The sequence below is a fragment of the Myotis myotis genome, unplaced genomic scaffold (genome assembly GCF_014108235.1).
Source record: "Myotis myotis isolate mMyoMyo1 unplaced genomic scaffold, mMyoMyo1.p scaffold_m19_p_1, whole genome shotgun sequence".
NCBI classification, from domain to species: domain Eukaryota; kingdom Metazoa; phylum Chordata; class Mammalia; order Chiroptera; family Vespertilionidae; genus Myotis; species Myotis myotis.
This window is the reverse complement of record NW_023416313.1, coordinates 182,523,067-182,543,440: the sequence shown is the minus strand read 5'-3', so window position 1 is coordinate 182,543,440 and position 20,374 is coordinate 182,523,067. Positions and strand designations below refer to the sequence as shown.

Sequence of the window (20,374 nt, the reverse complement as noted above, 5' to 3'; positions counted from 1 at the left end):
AGTTCTCAAAATACCAGCCAAACATGCAGCAGGATCAGAATTAGTTCTAGATCTGTGACTTCACAGTACATTTATGCTTGATTTATTGGGAATAACAAAATACTGTCACAAAATCTCCTACAAAATCTAAAAATTAAAAAGAGGAAAAACAACTTTAGAAATGCAAAGGTCAAAGTTACACATACTTAGAGTAACTGTGCACTTTTTAAATCCTTTAAATTGACCCACTGGGCCTTTTTTTTTTTTTCTTTTCAGTTTCAAATCAAGAGCCAATGTTAAATAGAAGATAGCACACTAAAACTGAAGTGGGAAAAAACACATCCAGAAAACACATATTTGGTACTAATTTATAGTTCTAAATAAAACATGCCAAAAATACCTTAAGGAATCCTCTACTTAAGCAATAACAGAAAAATGGTATCTCTATTCCAATGACTAAATGTTAAACTTTTTAAAAAGTGCTTGATTTAATATAAAATTAATGAAATTAATGGGAAAAATGAAATGGAATTCAATTATGAATCAGCAAAGAAAATATTCTTTGTTTATTGTCTGCGTTAAGAAGAATCAGTATCTATCGCTTATAAATCATTAAAATAAAAATGCTCAATTAATCCTTATTTTATATGTAAAGGTCTGACAGAAACTAGTCCTATCACTAGACCTTTGCTTCACAAATCGAAGCAATAATGGTTTCAGAAGCAGTCACACTCTATGAGCAGACAATTGGAGAGATTTAGTAAATCCCACTTTATAGAGCAGAGACTAATCGGAAAATACAAGCCAGTCAAATGTTTCTTATGAACTGTTGACACTATATCAATGCTGAATCAATTGGTGGCATTTACTCTGAGTGACAGAAAAGAAATAAATATTTATATCACATAACCTATATCAATGAACCCAGGCAGAAAGCTATTTCTAACCTGTCAATATTTGATTATCTTGAAGAATCATGTCCCTTTCTTTTAATGATTAATATGAATTCCTTATTAAATCTAAGTGGAGGCTAGTGGAAAGGCAAATCATTATTAATGCTTGAGAGCATAAACCACTAAAATAAAAAACTATGCTCAAGTGTTAAAGTATCGTTAAATGTGACTTACATCTTCCATATCAAGGAGTGTCAGTGTTCAGCCCAGAAATTTATTGACGCCCACAACTGTGCACATTACCTCGCTGCAATGCAATCTCACTCACTCTTTAGTTACCCTATAGCATCAAGGAACTGAGGAATTGGTAAAAGGAAGAGGAATTTTTGAAGGCTTCCAATTGTGTTTGTTTTTGTGAATGAAAGTAAATATAAAGAAGGCTTACCCTTAAGAGAAAGAAAACACCATACTGTTTAATGTGGGGTTATCACATTCCCAAGGGAAAGCAATACAATCTTTTAAGTGTCAAAAATCACTGTCGTAACAATCTTCCACTGAAGGGAACCTCATAACCAAGACCACTAAGATATTTATAGCACTAGGTTTGTTGTCAAAACACAAGCAACATTTCTGGATGTTTATTTTTTTGCAGTGGAAATAAATGTTTTTCATTTCTGAAAGGGGAATCTATGACAGGTTATTTTCCATTGCCTGGGTTGAACAAATGTAGTTAAAGCTTCTTAATTTATGTCAATTTTGAAATATATTTTCCAGCTGAAGAACACAAGTGACTCATACATAAATTACAATTAGTAACAAGATGTTGAAGATACATAAACATCCTGGGAAAAAAACCAAAATAAATATCCTAGGCTGTGCTTTTAGTCCAGTTTGTTTCATACTGACTCTGAACACACACAGGGCACCAGAAGAACACACATGTGAACCTCAATCTAAACCAATCTCTGACTGCTTAAAGTTAAAAGTATTAGATAAATATGATCTAAAATTCATAAAGATTACACCTACAACACCAGATTCGTCTTCGCTGTATATACAATGTGTACGGACCAGAACCCACACAAACCAGATCAGCTTACATTTTCCAAGTGTATTCAAGGGATTGTGCACTAAATAAGGCAGGCTTGCAGGAGCACCACCATACAGTCACTGTTTTAAGGCACACCCATCTATTAGGCCATAAAGTTACAGGTGATATTAAAGGACAAGCATGAGGACCCAGCTTTGTCTTCTTGACATGCTCCACTACAAGTACTTGATTCATGAAATGCCAATGAGGCTTGGAGAGGTCAGTGTGTGAAGGCACTGAATAAGCATCTGAGATAATTAAGATTTCAGCCTTCGAAACATGGACGGGAAGTGAACAGCAGTTAAGAAAATCAATAAGAGTCTTTTATTTGCAGTGACACAGATGTCTCAGTCAATAGAGCCTAATAGGCAGGCTTAATCGCAATGGACAGGCGCCTGCCTCCAAGGCTATCAAAGGGCTTCCTCTATAACAAACATTAAAACACATTTATGTTGCTATTGAAGAATCGAGGACCCTGTAGGTAGCTTAATTTACCAATGTATGTTTAAAAGCACTATACTATTTCAGATGTGTCCATTTACTTGAATCAAAATTAGTGAGAAATAAGTGGCCTGCAGGCCCGTTTGTCCCTCACTGGGTGGGTTAGGTCACGCAGCTTTAAGATGGCCAGTCGACTAGGCAAACCAGAGCTCCTAAAGCCTCGGAATTTTAAATGCCAAAGATCTGCTGTTATTCTATTTCCCTGAAAAGCCAGTGTTAGTTTCAGGACAAAAGAAGTGTGCTATGGTGAGAAAGTAACAGTTCGGTTTATTTTTTCTCCCCAAAGATAATGAAAGAAACAGTCACCTCAGGATACAGGGCCATTTCGACAACCCATGGGTTGACACACTTGTTCAGAACTGATTAACTTTTTTTAAACTGAGAAGGCAGCAGGGTGTATGCATGGTACTTCAATCTGCCGGGAGTGAAACCCATTAGCACAGTTTGAAAAACGTGCTGCAAATTGTTCTGCCAATCAAATTAAGCCATGTAATTCATTTATGATAAGAAGACATTCATGGATTCTTTATCTGTTTGTTAAGTTTATGGATACAAAAACTAGACAGTAATAAGTTACTACTATCTGAAAATATTAATGATGACACCTACCTGGCCATTAGCTAATATTTTTTTCAGTTCAGCAGAAGACTTCTTTAAGCTGGAAAGGGAAAACATAATTTTTAATGGCAAGATCATTGACACCTTTGAACACCATTGAAAATTCCAGAGTAAAAACATATATACAGAGACTATACTCTTTACATCCTTCTCCTTGTATAATATTTTTTCAAAAGTAACTGGCCAAATGGCAAAACTATTAATAAAGTGACTGCAACCCTATTAGTAATTTAAAGTAATAAAGAGGCCTACAGTCAAAAATGAAGATAGAATATTGTAGACAACTTCCGTGACTTTTTTTTGGCTTAGTTCTGCTGCCTTTGGGTAGCCTTTCAGTGGCTATTTTATGTGGACTCTTTATCTGTTAAATACAAAGTACTTAATGATGTACTCTTAGAATGTTCACATCAAACAAAGGTTACAGAACTTCAAAAGATAAGATGATCTAAATCCTGATCTTTTATTATCATTAGAGTTAAAATTCACTTCCTGGGAAGCAAATGTGTAGTGGAAATAAATCCTGGTACTTACTAGCTGTGTGTTCTGGGACAGGTTACGTATTTATTCTCTCTGAACCTCAACTTCCACAGTAACTCTTCTCCCTGTGTTAGTCATCTGTGTAGATAGATGTCATTTAACCTACCACACCTCCCCCAAAACTGAAAGATCCCTGAGAACACAGACCACATCTTACTCACCTATCTATGTATTCCATTCCCTCACACCCTTGAACCTAGCCCAGTGACTTGGCATGTGTTTGATAAATAGTGATAATTATTCTGGCTATTATTATATGTTGGATACACACACTCACTATTCTAAGTAATAATCAGTCTTCTTTCTAAATACTTCTTAAACTTTTGCTATGGTCAAATGAAGACTATGAAGCTTTAGTCCCTACTTTTCCCCGATTTTATAAAGCCTGACTTCAACCAAGGGTTCTAAACTTTAACAATGTCCTCCCAAATCTAAGAATTCATGCACTAAAGCAGCAGTTAAGAATTTTGTAGAATGGAACCAAAGCTGAAACATATATAAAAAAATAAGTAACTGCCTAAAATCAGTCCAGTTAAAAAAAATTAAAAAATAGCAACTACCATTTACTAAGTGATGGCCACACACCAGGCACTGTGCTAAATGCTATTACTTATAATCCTGATTTAATCCGTGCAATAACTATACCCTTGTGCATTAGTCTAGGAAAACTGGCCTGTGGGGTATAGTTACTCCTAATTTATATTTAAAAAATTAAAGTATAGACCTTGCTCAAAGTCAGTCTCTCTTAACACATACTCATACCTTTTTCCCCCTGAAAAACATCTAGATCATTCTATTCCCATAGATGACTCCCAATTTAATAGCTACAACTTTTGTAAAAATAGAAATAACAAAAGAATGCTCAGGCAATGTTTCTCCACAGATATTCCATCTTATTACAGAACTTGAAATAATAACATTTTGATTCACTGCATTTACAAAATACCTTTCATCTAAGAAATAAAACGTGATCCCTTAATACAACATCAATCTTCTAACACCAGAGGTAGATAGAAAGTCTCATCATTCTAATCTTATAGAAGGCAAAAACCAAGATGTTTGGGAAAGGCTTTGCCTTGGCAGTGGGACTTGAATTCCGTAATTATGGCCTAGGAACACCATGTGGATTACTAAACTCAATTTAACAAACAGCCACTCATCTAAGGCAAAGACGGATTAATGCGTTGAGAGTAACAGAGGAAAAAGCTGATTTCATTCATTATGCCAATATCTGGCTATCAGCTTTGTCTGGTAAAAAATTATATCTATGTATTCTGAAATTTTCTTTGTGGCCCAGTTTACTCGATATTGTATTTATCTGTATGGTCACAGTGACTTTTAAAAATCACTTTTAAAGTCTTTTTAAAATTTAAATGTGATACAATTATAACCTAGTTATGACACTTTAAGAGGGACACTAAGGCATCCAAAGAAGAGTAAAAGGGTGAGAGGACTAGAAATAATGTCATAAAACCTGAATAAGCCTGGCCAGTGTGGCTCAGTGGTTGATCACTGATCCATGACCAAGAAGTCACTGGTTAGATTCCGGGTCCGGGCACATCCCCAGTAGGGGGCGTGCAGGAGGCAGCCGATAGATATTTCTTTCTCATCCATTTTCTTCTATTTCTTTCCCTCTCCCTTCCTCTCTCTCTCTCTGAGAAATCAGTTTAAAAAAAAAAGGCTTTAAAGAAAAGCTGAATGAGTTGGGAGAATTTAATTCAAAGAAAAGACTTAAAGGGAATCTAAATTAGTTCGTTCATTCATTCATTCATTCATTCAAGCATTACTTACTATCTCCTATATTCCAAGAATTATGCCAGGAATTGGGAATTCAACAATGAGTAAGTTATGGTCACTGTCCTCAAAGAGTACAGAATTTACACGGGACAGAGGTGATTATAATACAACGTGCTAACTCCTATAGTAAGGCAAGCACAGGGGGATTATGGGAATTCATAGAAGGGGTACCTGGTATAGACCAGGAAATGGGTAATAATCAGGGATGGTTTTTAGAAGGTAACAGGTGAAGAAGGGGATTAAAAGAGGAGCAAAGCAGAAAAGAGGCAGCAGATGTGAAAACCCCCAGTAGTGAGAGGAAACGTGATTCATTAAGGACACCACGCATTTACCAGCAGACCTGGAATGTCGGGTAAGAAGGGGCAAAGTGGCCGCCCTGGGGCCAGAAAGGGCAGAGGACCCACATGTAAAAGGCCACTGCTCACCTGCTGTGAGGGTACACTTCTCCTTGAAGACTGTGAGAAGCAGTAAAAGGGAAGATAGGCTTAGAACTCACATCAGCAAGACAATTCTGACCACAGTGTGCAGGAGGGACTTCAATGGGGCAAGACTGGAGGGAGGACACTACTGGGAGGCTGTAGCAATCTAGACCCTGAACAACCTTTATAGCAACAGGGGTGCTGGCAAGTAGACAAGACTCCAGAATGATTTAGAGGTAGGGAATGACTGCATGTGGGGCTGAGGAAACCCCAGGAGGCTGTGCAGGGTGACTGGCAGGTCATCTGGGGTAAGCAGCGGGTAGATATGGGAGAATTCACTAAGATCGGAAATCTCAGAGAAGTATGTTTAGAGGGAAGACGACTGGCAAAGTTATCACCTAGAAGAGAGAACAGCCCTGTTCAATGGCTAAACCAAATCTTTGAGTGGGTAGTAAAGGGAGACAAATCTCAGTTCATGAAAAAGAGTGTTCTGAGATTCAGCTACATGAAAACGGAAGAGGCTGCCTTGGCGAATAAAGAGCATTCCTGCCACAGAGATGTTCAGGAAGAGTCTGGATGATCACCTGGCAAGCTGAAGCATCTAAGGAGAACAGACTTAGATTGGGGCTTCCCCTCTCATTCTCCACACCACAGACAGAGTCTTTCATAAACACAGAGCTGGGCAAGGCACTCTCCTACTGAAAGTCGTTTATATATTGAGAGGAAAATTCAAACACATGACCTTGCATGACCTGGCTCCTGTCTATCTCCTTTCCTCCCGTCACCGCTATTGCTCTTCTCCTGTCTCTCCATACCTCCCCTCAACTCACCACCCCACCCTGTGCACAGCCCAACTGGCCTACTTACAAGTATGCTGAGTTCCTTTTCACCCCGGGCCTTCGTGTGTGCTCTCCCCCTCCCTCTGCAGTGCCCTTTCTCTGGCTCTTGATGTAGCTAGTCCTACTCTTCCTTCTGGGAAATGTCACTCTTCCTCAGAGAGTCTTCCCCGAGCATGCAGTCTAAATCTAAACATATTCCTGCCTACTCTGCTCTCTCTTCAAAACTTGTGTCCAAACTAATTATAAAGTATAGTTATTTGTATTTTTGGATGGGGGGAGGGGGCGGGGTAGGAGGGGGTCTGTGTGCTTACAAGATAGCAAGTTCCAAAGGACAAGGACCATATTGTATTCCTAATGCATAGGACAGCACCTAATGAATTGAAGACACTCAATAAAACTGTTGATTAATTATCAACATGAGGCACAGAACAAGGCCATGCCAGGGTGGCATATTAAAATCACCTGCAGGATTTGTTCAAGTTGCATTCCTCCCATAATAGAAATCACTACTGGAGCAAACTGTTACGATTTGGAAGGCGGTCATACCCTAACCCAGTGGTCGGCAAACTCATTATTCAACAGAGCCAAATAGCAATAGCACAACGATTGAAATTTCTTTTGAGAGCCAAATTTTTTAGACTTAAACTATATAGGTAGGCACAATGTTATTAACTTAATTAGGGTACTCCTAAGGCTTAGGAAGAGCCACGCTCAAGGGGCCAAAGAGCCGCATGTGGCTCACGAGCCACAGTTTGCCGACCACGGCCCTAAGGGAAGATCCTGCAACCAAAGGCTGAGAACCAGTAGATCAGACACTCTTTATCCAACCCAAAGATTTTATAATACTCTGAGTATAAATGATACTTTTTAAAAAACCAAGCTAATTCACTCATGTTAAAACCAAACCTGAGAGAACTGAAAATTTATTCTGCTTCTTCTCTGTTTTGCCATCTTTTTCAACTCTATCCTCTTTTTATAAAATGATAAAATTTGACCTAAAACACCAGGGAAAGTCTTGGTTTTTTTTCAAGGCTCATGGTCAGTCTGTGTAAATATCTTCTCTGCAAGTAGTGGTAGTAATTAAATGCCCTGACCTCTATGAGTTGAGTGTAATGAGTGGCCCTCAGTCCCCATGCCTCCACTTGGTTGGACCATGGTTCACATGCCCAATAAGTAGGAAGAGAGAAGCTACAAAGCATTCCCTGGCAAGGTCAAGCCCCTGGATAAGAACTAAAAAATCTACCCCATGATCACAAGACAGATGACTCACTGGTGAATAACCAGACTGTATTTTAAGACAGAATGAATTGCTTAAGAAAGAACCATACTTTAAGAGTAGTATGTTTGTAGAAGAAAAGTTGGTGGGTAGATATAATGACACTACAATCAAGGAAGTGACTTTGGGGAGGGGACAGGAGTAAAGATAGAGTCAGAGCAGAGACTTTAAATTACCTACAGTAAAGTCCCCTGGCAAAAACAAAAACAAAAACCAAGACTCAGGGTTAAGAGGGTAAGGAGAGGTATGGAAGGGAAAGTAGAAGCCTAAGCTACATCTCAGCTGATAAAGGGCTGTGCAAATACTGGCTACAGCCTTAAACCCAGAAAAATCTGGCATAGAATGAAAGGGTTTTTTTTGGTTTCATGTTGGTTTGTCAGTCACTGATGTGAATATATACACACAGAGCAATCACCTTCTCTGGGTCATCTTCAAATACAGGCATATCTCATTTTATTGCACTTTGCCTTATTTACTTTGCAGGCACTATGTTTTTTATAGAGTGAAGGTTTGCAGCAACCCTGCACCGAGCAAATCTATAGCGCCATTTTTCTAATAGCATTTACTCACTTTGTGTCCGAGTCACATTTTAGTAATTCTTGCAATATTTTAGTAATTCTTGCAATATTTCAAACTTTTTCATTATTTGTTATGGTGATCTGTGATCAGTAATCTTTGATGTCACTATTGTCATTGTTTGGGGAGCCATAAACTGCATCTATATAATATAGCAAACTTAATAAATGTGTGTGCTCTGACTGCTCCACTGACTGGCCATTCCCTATGTGTGTGTCTCTCTCCTCCAGCCTCCCCATTCTCTTACATACAACAATATCGAAATCAGACAAATTAATAACTCTATAGTGGCCTCTGCGTGTTCAGGAGATAGCTTAGAGGAGAAGTCAATGAAAACTTCAAAGCTTCAAAGGACAGGCTGACTCTCTTGTTAGGAAATAATATAGCTGGTGAGTAAGTTGAAGCCAGTGCTCATTTACCATTCTGAAAATCCTAGGGCCCTTAAGAATTATGCTAAATCTACTCTGCCTGTACTCCATAAATGGACCATCAAAGCCTGGATAACAGCATGTCTGTTTACAACATGGTTTACTGAATATTTTAAGCCTACTAAAATTGAAACCTACTGTGCAAAAAAAAAAAATCTTTCCCTATATTACTGCTCACTGACAATGTGCCCTATCACCCAAGAGCTCTGATAAAGATGTACAACAAGATTAATGTTGTATTCATGCCTGCTAACACAACATCCATTCTGCAGCCCATGGACCAAAGAATAATCATGACTTTTAACTCTTATTCAAGAAATAAATTTTGTAAGGCTGCCATAGACAGTGATTCCTCTGATGGATCTGGACAAAGTACATTGAAAACCTTCTGGAAATAGTTCACCATTCTAGATGCCATTAAGAACATTCATGATACATGGGAAGAGGTCAAATAATAAGAGTTTAGAAGAAGTTGAATCCAATCTTCATGGGTGACTTTTAGGGGTCCAAGACTTCACTGGGGGAAGTAACTGCAGATGTAGTGGAAATAGCAAGAGAACTAGATTTAAAGTGGAGCCTAAAGATGTGAATGAATTGCTGCAATTTCATGATAAAGCTTAAACAAATGAGGAGTTGTTCCTTATGGATGTGGTTTTTTGAGATGGAATTTACTCCTGGTAAAGATGATGTGAAGATTGTTGAAATAACAAAAGAGGTTTAGAATATTACATAATGTTAGTTGATAAAACAGCTGGCAGAATTTGAGAAAATTGACTCCAATTTTGAAAGAAGTTCTACTGTCGGTAAAATACTATCATACAGTGTCACATGCTACAGAGAAATCATTTGTGAGAGGAAGAGTCAGTTGATGTGGCAAAATTCACTGCTGCTTTATTTTAAGAAGTTGCCACAGCCACCCCAACCTTCAGCAACCATCACTCTGATCAGTCAGCAGCTGTTAGCATCAAGGTAAGAACCACCACCAGCAAAAAGATTAGGACTTGCTGCAGGCTCAGATGATGTTACCTCTTTGTAGCAATAAAGTATTTTTTAATTAAGGTACATATATTTTTTAGCCATAATGCTACTATACACTTAATAGACTAGTATAGTGTAAACATAACTTTTATATGCACCAGGAAACCAAAATATTCGTGTGAGTTGGTTCATTGTATTATTTCCTTTATTGTGGTGGTCTAGAATGGAACCCACAATATCTCTGATGTATGCATGTACAACAATATGTTTACTAGCTAAATAACTGAATGTACTAGTATAGCAAAGATGACCTAAAATTCTATCAACTTAAGCAGGTCACTCTTTCTACTTGAGCACCGTGACAGTCTGGAAGTTCTCAAGCCTGTCAGAAAAACACTTTGAAAGGCTCAAGTCTCTAGTATCCATCACAGTGTGGGGCAATGTTAGCATGAGTTGATGAAAATTATCTTCCTTCCAAAATAGCTTCAATCTCCTGTGCAACCAAAGATACAAAAATGAGCAACGTGGCTGGTCAAATTAAATTTTACCACTTTACTCTTTCCTTGTCTCTTTCTGGTTAAGATGTTAATAGATAATGATACTGCTAAAAGATGGACAAGCAAGGGAAAAAAAAAGCATTCATTTATAAACCAGATCATCAAGGCATGAAATAATCAAAGGCACTGAATTTTCTGTATAATTTGATAATTGAAGGAAAACCATTCCATAGACCAAAATTAACAGTTTAACATGTTGAATTTCATCTTTCCCTATGAGGTCCTTTCTCTTTGGTCGATATGTGGCTAGCTAGGGTAACCTAACTGGTCATATTTCTTCGATAAGACAAAAAAAAAAATACAGATTTTTTTGGTTTTGTAGAAAAGAGGTGATATCCCATGCACCTTTCCCCACTCCCAACTTTGTAGATAATCATGCTTATGGACATGCTTTACTCGCTTGCTCTCACCTATTGCTTGGAAGTGCATCTGAGACTGCTGGGCTGCTGTGTTGAGAGGGTCCAGCCCGGGTATTCACCTACAAGTAAAGAAAGAATCTTGATCAGTTTTACGTTCTGAGGATACAGTTCTAATTAACCTATAATTTGCCACAAATTTATCATTTCACTATGAAGGTTAATTAGTTTGATGCTAGACAGACCCATGGTTGGAGTCTACTTAGTATATAGGTTACAGAACTATACAAACTGTATATTACATAATACTCTATTACTGTCACTATTCAAATACTTAAACAGTGCTGAGAAAAAGAAGAGACAAATAGGAAATTTTTTTCTATTTATTGTCTAGAATTGAATTTAATTCTATAGCAAAAATTCCACTTACCATTTTGTTCTGTTTCATATACAAACACTCAAGACCCATGTGTTCAAAAAAGTACATTAAGAATACATCAGGGGTTAGTGGTGAACCTCAAGCTGTCATATTCCTCCAGCTCTAAAACTAAGCAGAACACTATAGAATGTTCCATATTCATACAAAAAATGAAGTCCAAGTAATGAATTATAAAATGTTTGAACCTAAAAGCTAGATTTTCCTTCAAATGTAAAGCCTTAAAACAGAAATCCAGAATTTGAAATGTGCAGAACAATGAAAAGACATTAAATAGATATATGTTTCTCGCATAAATATGTCAAAAGAAGAGGGGGTGGGCACTATGCTTATGTGCTTTATTAATCACTGAAATGAAGTCTATATTTTCACTCAAATAAATCTTCGTGGAAACCAGTACCCAGGCTCATTCTGAAGAAACAGACCAACAAAACAATTCCAAATAATAAAATATATAGCAATAAAACCCCTGTATCCAAATATATATACATATTAAACAAATACTACAGATGAATCCCCCTCCACCTCCCATTTTAAAAAAGAAAAAAAAAAGATTGCTTGTCAGAGCTTGAGAAAGTGCAGTTTTATTTGACATTTCAATAAGTGGAACACAGCATTACAAATCCATCTAACTTTACTGAAACAATTATTGAAATTCGTACCTTCAGGCCATGTATGTTCCGTTCCCCAGGAGGCTTGCAGGCTGAAACAGTAATTGACTAAATTGTAGAACACATCAGGGCCATTTACAAATTTGCTCAAAATGAATCGTTTAAAAAGAAATGAGGGTGACACCAAAATTAGCAGAGAGAAATGATTGAAAAGTGGCTCCCAAGACCCAAAGTGGGAATTATGAACCAGGGTTTTTAACTTGCAGGAGTGAGCATTTATAAATGCAAAGCGCTTTCTGACACCACCTTATATAAATTCCAATTTCTGCTTAAAACATATAAAAATCAAGTTAACTGAGCTAAAATGATTATATTCCTTTCATAATTCAAATTTCTGCAATCTTTCCTCACTCTACTACATTGTATGTCTGCTATCACTTAAACTGCTTTGAAAATAGCTAGGTTTTTCGAGGGGTGGGAATGGAGGGGGGGGGTAGACGGAAGACAGAGGAGTAGAAGGGTCTTTTAAAGCCAAAATGATTGTTAGAGATTCAGAGATGGAATGTTCAAGTCTGCACAGCAATAGGCAATCAAATTTATTAAAATACAGAGATATCACTAATTTTACTATATTTCTTGCAAATCTTGACATATGCTAATATTTAAGTCTAAAGATGAAGCTGTGCCAAGAAAAATAATATTAATTTCCTGACACCATACTGAGTTATAGGTTAGTATTTTTCCAATTCAGCAAATGCTTCTTCATCAATTGTTAAAAATAGAAAAGCTTCCTGCCCATGCTATAGGCTGCTTTCATCTGAAAACTACAGTGCCCTACATATTATGTTAAGGGGCTGTCAATTTTGATAGATTGTTTGGGGAAGGATGAATTTGATTTTTTTTCTCCTCTCTCAGATATACATGTATTTTTCCTTTTTCTGACAACAAGAAATACAGCTGTTTAATAATAATAATATGAGTAATAATTACAAAGCACATCAGTAGCTTTAAATTTATATACTTCAAGTATATTCAAATTTATTGTTATTTTCCTAGAAAATATATCTAAACCTTAATAAAGAATTTTTATTTGTTTTTCCAAAATACATTAAAAGTAAGACTCCAAATCTTCTTTCCATAAAATGGAAATTAAAATTTTGAACAAAACAACAGTCACATAGATTTGACGCTCGGTCCTTCAGGGATCATTAATACTTCCTAAGACAACATTTCAGAGTATTTCCACCGAAGTACTAGTGCATTCATAAGCTTTATTTAATAAGTGGCTAACTAAGCAAATAGAGACAGGCATCAACTCTTATCTCTTAACATCTACCTCATTCCTTCCTCAGTTTCAAACCTTTATGACTGAAAATCTGATAACCCATGAACACAGACAATAGTGTGGTAGGCCTGGGTGAGGGTTGGGGTAGGATGGAGGGGACAATATGGGAAGACTAGTAAAAGGGATATACGTAATACTTTCAACAATGGAGATAAATTAAAAAACAAAACAAAACAAAAACCTAGTAACCCCATATTTCCTAAGTTGTAGAGTCAGAAGTTAGTATAAAGCTAGTAAATTTTCATACTTATTAACATTTAACATATTTTTCTAACAACAGAGAGGACTTGTAGCCATGAGCTGGGAGTTACCATCCAAAGCAATTGTCCTACGTGGAATGAAGAGAACATCTGGTGCTAGAACAGAAACTTTATCTCCAGTCTTTCTCACTTATTCAGTCCAGAAATTCTTAACATGGGGCCTAACCACAGAATCTAAGGTCTGAGGGTCTCTAAACAACTACACAGACCCAGTTAATATATCCAATATGTCTATATACTAATTGTACAAGTTTGTTTAATCTCACTTATCTATATGTGATGTACATAAGCAAGCAAAAAGCAAGACTACAAAAAGCTAAAAAGAGTTGTACAATAGCATGCAAAAACAACCTACACAAACCCATGGGGGTAGAGTAACTAAGTCTCATATTTTTAAAAATTTAAATTTGGCATGGAAGGACTTTATTTAATAATTTATTAGAGCCTAATCGGTTCTGTGTTCAGAATATTCCTCACTCTTCTCCACTCTCCTACAAACCCCTATAAACTTCCCCCATGCACGCCACTAATATTTTAACTTATATGCCTCTGCTTTCTTTTCTTTTTTTAGCCTTCTAATTACTTTTATTATTCAAAAAAGCTTCTTTAAAAAAAAATAGCTTTCTGACTCTGTGCTGTGCCTTCAGTACTTTCACAGCGCTTTTCTGCTCCTCAGTGAGGAAAGCACGCCTGATCCTGTCACACACACACTTAGCACACATGGATCCACCACAGGCCCTGCTGACATGTTTCACCGTTTTAGACAACCTCATTAGAACTTTAGGTCTCACAGCACAAACTCCACGCAGTTGTCCTGGGCACATGCCACATGCAGGTTTGGGGGCTTTCCCAACTTTCTTGGTATAAAGGTAAACAATTCTACTATTAGGAGTTCGAGGCAGTCTAGCTTGGTTAGAGGCTGTATTGTAGGACAGCCTCGATGTATGTCAAACGCTGGACCATTGTGCATGCCTGAAGTCACCATCCCCGGGAGAGGAAAACTGCCCTTCTACTTTCAGCAAATTATATTAGAAACAAAATTCCTGTTCAAAGGGTACATTAACCACTTATAAGCTGTGTGATCTTAAAATTACTAAACCTCCCTGGACTTCAATATTCTTACCTATACAATGAAAGCAATAATACCTAATAGGCAAAACTGTTGGGAGAATTATAAATAACAACACAGCAACATTAGTACCGGAACAGAGCAGATGTCTGAAAATGGTTGTTATTATCATGGGAGGGGGCACAATGGTATACAGAGTAACACTGACAGGACTGCTCACAAAAGAAAAAATATTCCTTGTACAGAAACAATGTTGAAACTTGACGAAGTTTTCCAGTCACTAAAAATATTAAAAAGCAATCTGCATCCTTATTATTGGACTAATATACAAAAATGGCAAGTTTTTTTCTTTTAGTTTTTAGTCCTCAAGTACAATAGAATTAGATTAATTATAATTCTTGTTTCAGACACACCGTCAATGGCCCAATTTTATTTACTTAGCTCTTTAATAAGCCATTATTAATAATTTACTAAGTACTCCCAATCCCACCTCCTACATTATTGCCAGAAGAGCAGCCCTGCTCTTGAACCCAGCTCTGTGGGCTGGCCGAGTCACCTGCCTTTGGAGACTTTATCAGTGCAAATAAGAGTCTACTAGTTAATTGAGCCATTCAAACTTCAGAGTGTTATAGGTAATGAAAGTCTAGAATGTTTAATTGGAAAACTCATACCATGATTATTTGTACAGTATCAGTTAACGAAGGTAAGTTTAAGTTTTAATTATTTTAATTAAGTTATTTCTAGAAGAGTTACTTAGAGAATTTCCGTATCTGTTCCATCAGTTAGAAAACATGGATTCCAAGTGGGACAATGTATAATGGGTAAAAGACTTAATGGTTTATATAATTAAACTGCTCTTTGTCTCCATTACTCAAATTTTGAGGGAACATTTATATACATGTGAACAATCATATCTGATATAAGCTAGTAATGAGAAACCTAAAAGGGAAAAAAGCAAATTATTTGACCAAGTGATTCACCAAGACTTACCTTAATCAGCTTATATTTTTACAGACTTAACAATTTCCATTTATGAGAACTTTCCCTTATTTAGAAAAAGCTACCCTAAAAAACCCAGCTCCAAACATTCTACCAAAAATTCTCTCCTGAAGTCCTTGGTAAACCTTGGCATCTGTTCTAACTGAAAGCTTTCTCCACAACAGCAGCCTGGACTATCATCATGAGTCACAATTTATAAATACCCAAAATTAAAGTAATTCATCTGCCTTGGTTTAGAAACCATGCGGACCCCCAAAGTATTCTGTAAGCGAATGTAAATATGTACTTCAAAAACAAAAAAACAATCTAGTTAGTTTAATTTACTCTAGTAAATTAGATATTTTATCTGCCATAACTATAATATAGCCTGCAATCCCCACAATAATGAATACTTCTTTTGTGGGTTTTGTTGTTTGTTTGTTTTTTCAAATTAAGAGCTAAACAACATGTTATGTGCATTTAAACCTTTGGAAAACATAACTGTTGATGAAACAGTTTACTGAAATAATCATTGTTGATTAGAATTTGTTCAACATTACCTCTCGGAAATATCTGCAGAGGCTCTATTAACTGTCCATTTACTTGCTGTTCCATTACTGTGGAATAATACTGCAAAGAGATTATAGAAAGAGATTAGTCAGTAATGTATGAATACTGGAACAGGCACTTATGGGTTGCTTAATTCATAGTACTTTTGTAAATTGCTGGTGTATATATATAAGCCTCGGGAATACTTTGTCCCCATTTGCACATTAAAATGACTATAGTGAATATTCAGGATTCAAAGCCCAGTATAGTGTTATCCTCCACACTGTCATTTATCTTTGAAAGTAAAACTGTTGATTAAGACTTCAGATTAGTATCTGATCTGTAGAAGTATTTTGAAAATGAAATGTATTAAAAATAACACAAGGCATTTTAGTGGAATGCTTTCTTATTCTTTTCCCCTGGATTTTGCAAAGCAAAATGAAGATGCCTCACATTTAGCTTGGACCTCTTTGCCAGTTAGTTAATCTAACATTATTCGTATTTGGGTATAAAATACACAGATCATGAAAAACTAAGTAATAGAGACTGTAGAACAAGCAAACAAGATATGACTGATCCAAAGATGATAGGACAATTTGATTAAAAGGTAGCCCAGTTTCATACAAACATACCTTTTATGCTTTAATCTTATAAACACTTTAGTATAGATCAAATTTCACTTTAAAATTCTGGGTACAGAAAAATAAAGTTTCAAGTAAAAAAGCTTTCACACTCCTTCAAAAACAGATTCATTCAGTAGGTTATATTATAGTCTGATTCCCATTTTCCTTAATATGAGAGTCGATGAGCTTATGCCCATCTAACTTGGAAACCGCTTCTGTGCCCTCACTTCTATAACACTTGACAAACCACAAAGTGATGTTCTTGGTGGCAAAATATCAACAGTGAAAACTTCTGATTTGGTGTTTTGAGGGGCTATTTTTAATATTAAAAACATGTTATTTAACTACTACATTTTCAGGAAATTCTTTCTTGATCATTATGTGCTGACATTCTTAAGTTTCTTTTGAGAAGACAGAGGTTTTTGTCCTCTTATTGCTTTTATGTACATTAAATTATTATAAGATCAAGTTTTCTTGTTTCCCTTAGAAATAATGTAAGTCTTTATTTCTACATCTTAAATTCTACATCATCTTGGAAATAAAAAAGTTAACAGTCTAAGGCTCTTTGCCCTAAAAACAAAGAGAAGGTGAATTTATGACAGATATGGATGGATATAAGTGTACCCTGCTCTCCACTATAGAGGAAACTGATCCTCTCTTTTTATGTATGTAAAAACTTATATACATACAGCAAAAACATATGCGATGTACTCTCCAGAATACATACTAAAGTAGATGTCTTTCAGGAGACTATATTCCTTAAAACCCCAGAAATATAGTGTCGCTATTACTCAAACAGTGATGACAAGTAAATGAAATATCAATCATGTAGGCTGTCAACCTTTTGGGACAGCAATAACTGTTAACAAGTAGTCTGGAAAAATTGTCCGAAAATGACTTGTCCTCGGCATACCAGTGTTTGAGGTTTCCTTGGAAAATTAAGATGCCAGTGGCTATTTGGAACATTGCTCAGGTATTCTTTTTAATGGGAAATTTGCTGGTTATTGATCCACAGCATGTACCCCCTTGCTTCTGGAAGGCTGCAAGCAACTTTCCAATCAGTGGCTGTCAAAAAAATTACTGCCTTTTTATACTGATACAAGACAACAGCAGTGGTGGTGTTCTCCTATAGTTAATGCTTTTCTTTAATTAACTGCTATGTACAATAGGTTAGTAATTTTAGTTACTACTTTACCACAATCCTAGAAATCAAAATAAAATATTCTTATGCTTTATCTAACAAATTAATTATAGTGTTGTCTGAAACTGGTGCTTGGGGTCAAGTTTGAAAACAAATAACCTCAAATGTAAAGGGTCAGAACAGGTGCAATGCATTTTTTTTCCTACTATAAAACCTTGCATGCATGAAATTGACCTGTTTTCCAACTTTATTTATTTACCTCACAAAATAAATTTTTAAAAATGATTTCCCTTTCATTTCAAACCTGTGCCAAATCAACTGGAAAGCTATATATATTTTTATAATCACTGTAAGACTTTTTTAGCAACCTATAAACATCTCTTTGGATTGTATGATTAACTCAGTCACAGTAATGATACTAAGTATGCCACTTGCCAGTTCCTCTAAAGCAAGTAGTTAGAATTTGTTTTTTGTTTTCTACAATTCTTCCAAACTCAGGGAACCTTTTCTCCTGCTGAAATACTGATTTTGATCTGTGTTTGTAGTAACAGAGAATCTGCGTTCCACATGGCAAAGTAATTCACCATCAAGGACAAACTATAAAGGGTGGTAATTGAACCTGTGGTGCGGGCCTACTCCAGGCAACTGGCTGAGGAACAGGCCTGTTGAGGACCAGGAGGCTGCCAACAAGGCAGCAGGCCTAGGAGCTCGGGCTACTACTTACACGGCATTCCCTAAGGGGCATGGATAAAGCTCGAGCCACACAGTATCTCCTGTCACAGAGCAGGCCTATGCTGCCTAGTGAAATAAGCAAGGAACTTGGAGGAGTTAGAGGACTCAAACCCAGGAGTCTCAGTACTGGCCATTTCTGAGCACAGGATTAATGTGAGCTTATAATGAGAAAATAGAAGACAGTACTTAATAAGCTGAAAAGCAAGTAATTTTTAGATCTTGATCCTCTCAGTGTTTTTTATATATTCTCCCTTTAAAGGGATTCTTTCAAATTTTGTTCCAAATGGTGATAAAATATAAACAATGACAAAGATGACTTCTATTAAACAAAAACAAAATGAAAAACAACCAACCAACCAAAGGCCTAAATCTTGTATGCCAAGATGCTTCACATGGTTCCGACAGAAAAGTAACAGTAACCGTTATAACTTTAATGAAGTCATAATTTGAAGTTTATCTAAATAACGTCCTGAGCTTAGTCTCTACAATTCTAAGCTGGCTTTCACTGCTCCTAACACGAATCCCTGGACATCGTAGGTGCTTGATAAATACGTATTGTTTGAAATGGGGTCCAGTCCTGACTCTGCCACTTATTAACTTGCAGTGCCTCCACGAAGTCATTTAACCTCAGTGAACCTTAGTTTCCGCCAAATGAGAATAAAGAGATCTACTCTATAACACACGGTTAGTGTGAAGCTCAAAATTAAACTGCAGAATAGAATTAGGGAAGGCACTTTGTAAACTGTAATGCATTAATAGTAATTGAGAAATTAAAAAGTGAACCTTCTAATACTGTAAAAATATTAAGCACAGCATTTTGAGTAGAAATGCTCCAGCATTTAAAAATACAGAAGCATTTTGTATAAAAAGTTTAAAACGTTGTGCTCAACCTGAATACATCAGCAGCAGTTACAAAATGTTTTCTGCTGGTATCCCTTGCAGAATCCATTACATGCAGTAATTGCAGCAATAATCAATAAGCTAACTGAGTAAAAGATTAATCAGGTTTGTGACTGCTAATGGAATCTCCAGTACCAGACTCAGATTAGTTTCAGAGTCCCTTTGAGATGCTCTTCAAAATCCTTAAACAATTTTAATAAGGATGTGACAAAGTTTAGCATAGTTATCCAAAAATCTAATTAATTTGAAACAGAGGGCCAGATTCAACAAGGGGATAGCAAGAACAATTTTTTGCTTTGTTTTGTTTGCAAGTTTATCAAACAGTGTTCCTATTTGTTATAAATCTAATTCTAATTCTAAAAACACAATTCAATCAATAATTACAACATTTTTTTCTTCATGGAAATCTGCCATATGAAAAACCTGAATTCCAAAACAGCAGTTTAATTTTACAAGGCACAAGTTCTCTATTAAAAGAGAGAGAGAAGAGACAAAGAGAGAGCAACACACACACAGAGAAAAGACTATCACTCATTGAATACCTACTGTGTTGGGCTCAGTATTACATACCTACATTTATTCATTTAATTTGTCACAGCCTTATCCTATTCTGTGAGGATCATCACCCCTGTATTTCACAGACAAAACAAAGGCTTTATCGGTGAATCAAGAAAAATAATTCTTTCAATCTAGTTCATGCACTCAGAACAAGAAATGTATGTTTACTATTTAAAAGCCAAAAGGTAAATTACCTGATATTTCTCATACACAAAACATTTAACTAGATAAAGCAGGCGGCTGGGTGGACTGCTGAGCTGGTGGAGAGCTTCGCTTCCTCATTCATACACTGTACGGGTTAGGCCAGGTCACCTGATCTTTCAGGGGA

General features: G+C 36.4%; 1 protein-coding gene and 2 pseudogenes across 14 annotated transcripts in view; 1 reads left to right on the top strand and 2 right to left on the bottom strand.

Annotated features, from left to right (window-relative positions):
• Positions 1-20,374, bottom strand: part of MAP2K5 (mitogen-activated protein kinase kinase 5) — a 266,429-nt gene that overhangs the window by 209,005 nt on the left and 37,050 nt on the right. For 13 of the 14 annotated variants that reach the window (XR_004966995.1, XR_004966996.1, XR_004966997.1 and 10 more), the window contains exons 4-7: positions 16,104-16,173; positions 11,943-11,983; positions 10,899-10,966; positions 3,073-3,121 (exon numbers count right to left, since the gene is read on the bottom strand). Coding sequence is in view for 11 of the 14 variants with exons in the window: in XM_036305713.1 (XP_036161606.1) it covers positions 3,073-3,121; positions 10,899-10,966; positions 11,943-11,983; positions 16,104-16,173 (228 nt within the window). In the remaining 3 variants the exon portion in view is untranslated. Of the gene's footprint in view, positions 1-3,072; positions 3,122-10,898; positions 10,967-11,942; positions 11,984-16,103; positions 16,174-20,058; positions 20,117-20,374 lie in introns of all 14 variants that reach the window. The other variant, XM_036305757.1, reaches the window with a different exon arrangement.
• Positions 6,160-9,989, top strand: LOC118676593 (annotated as a pseudogene).
• On the bottom strand, positions 13,496-14,459 carry LOC118654440 (annotated as a pseudogene).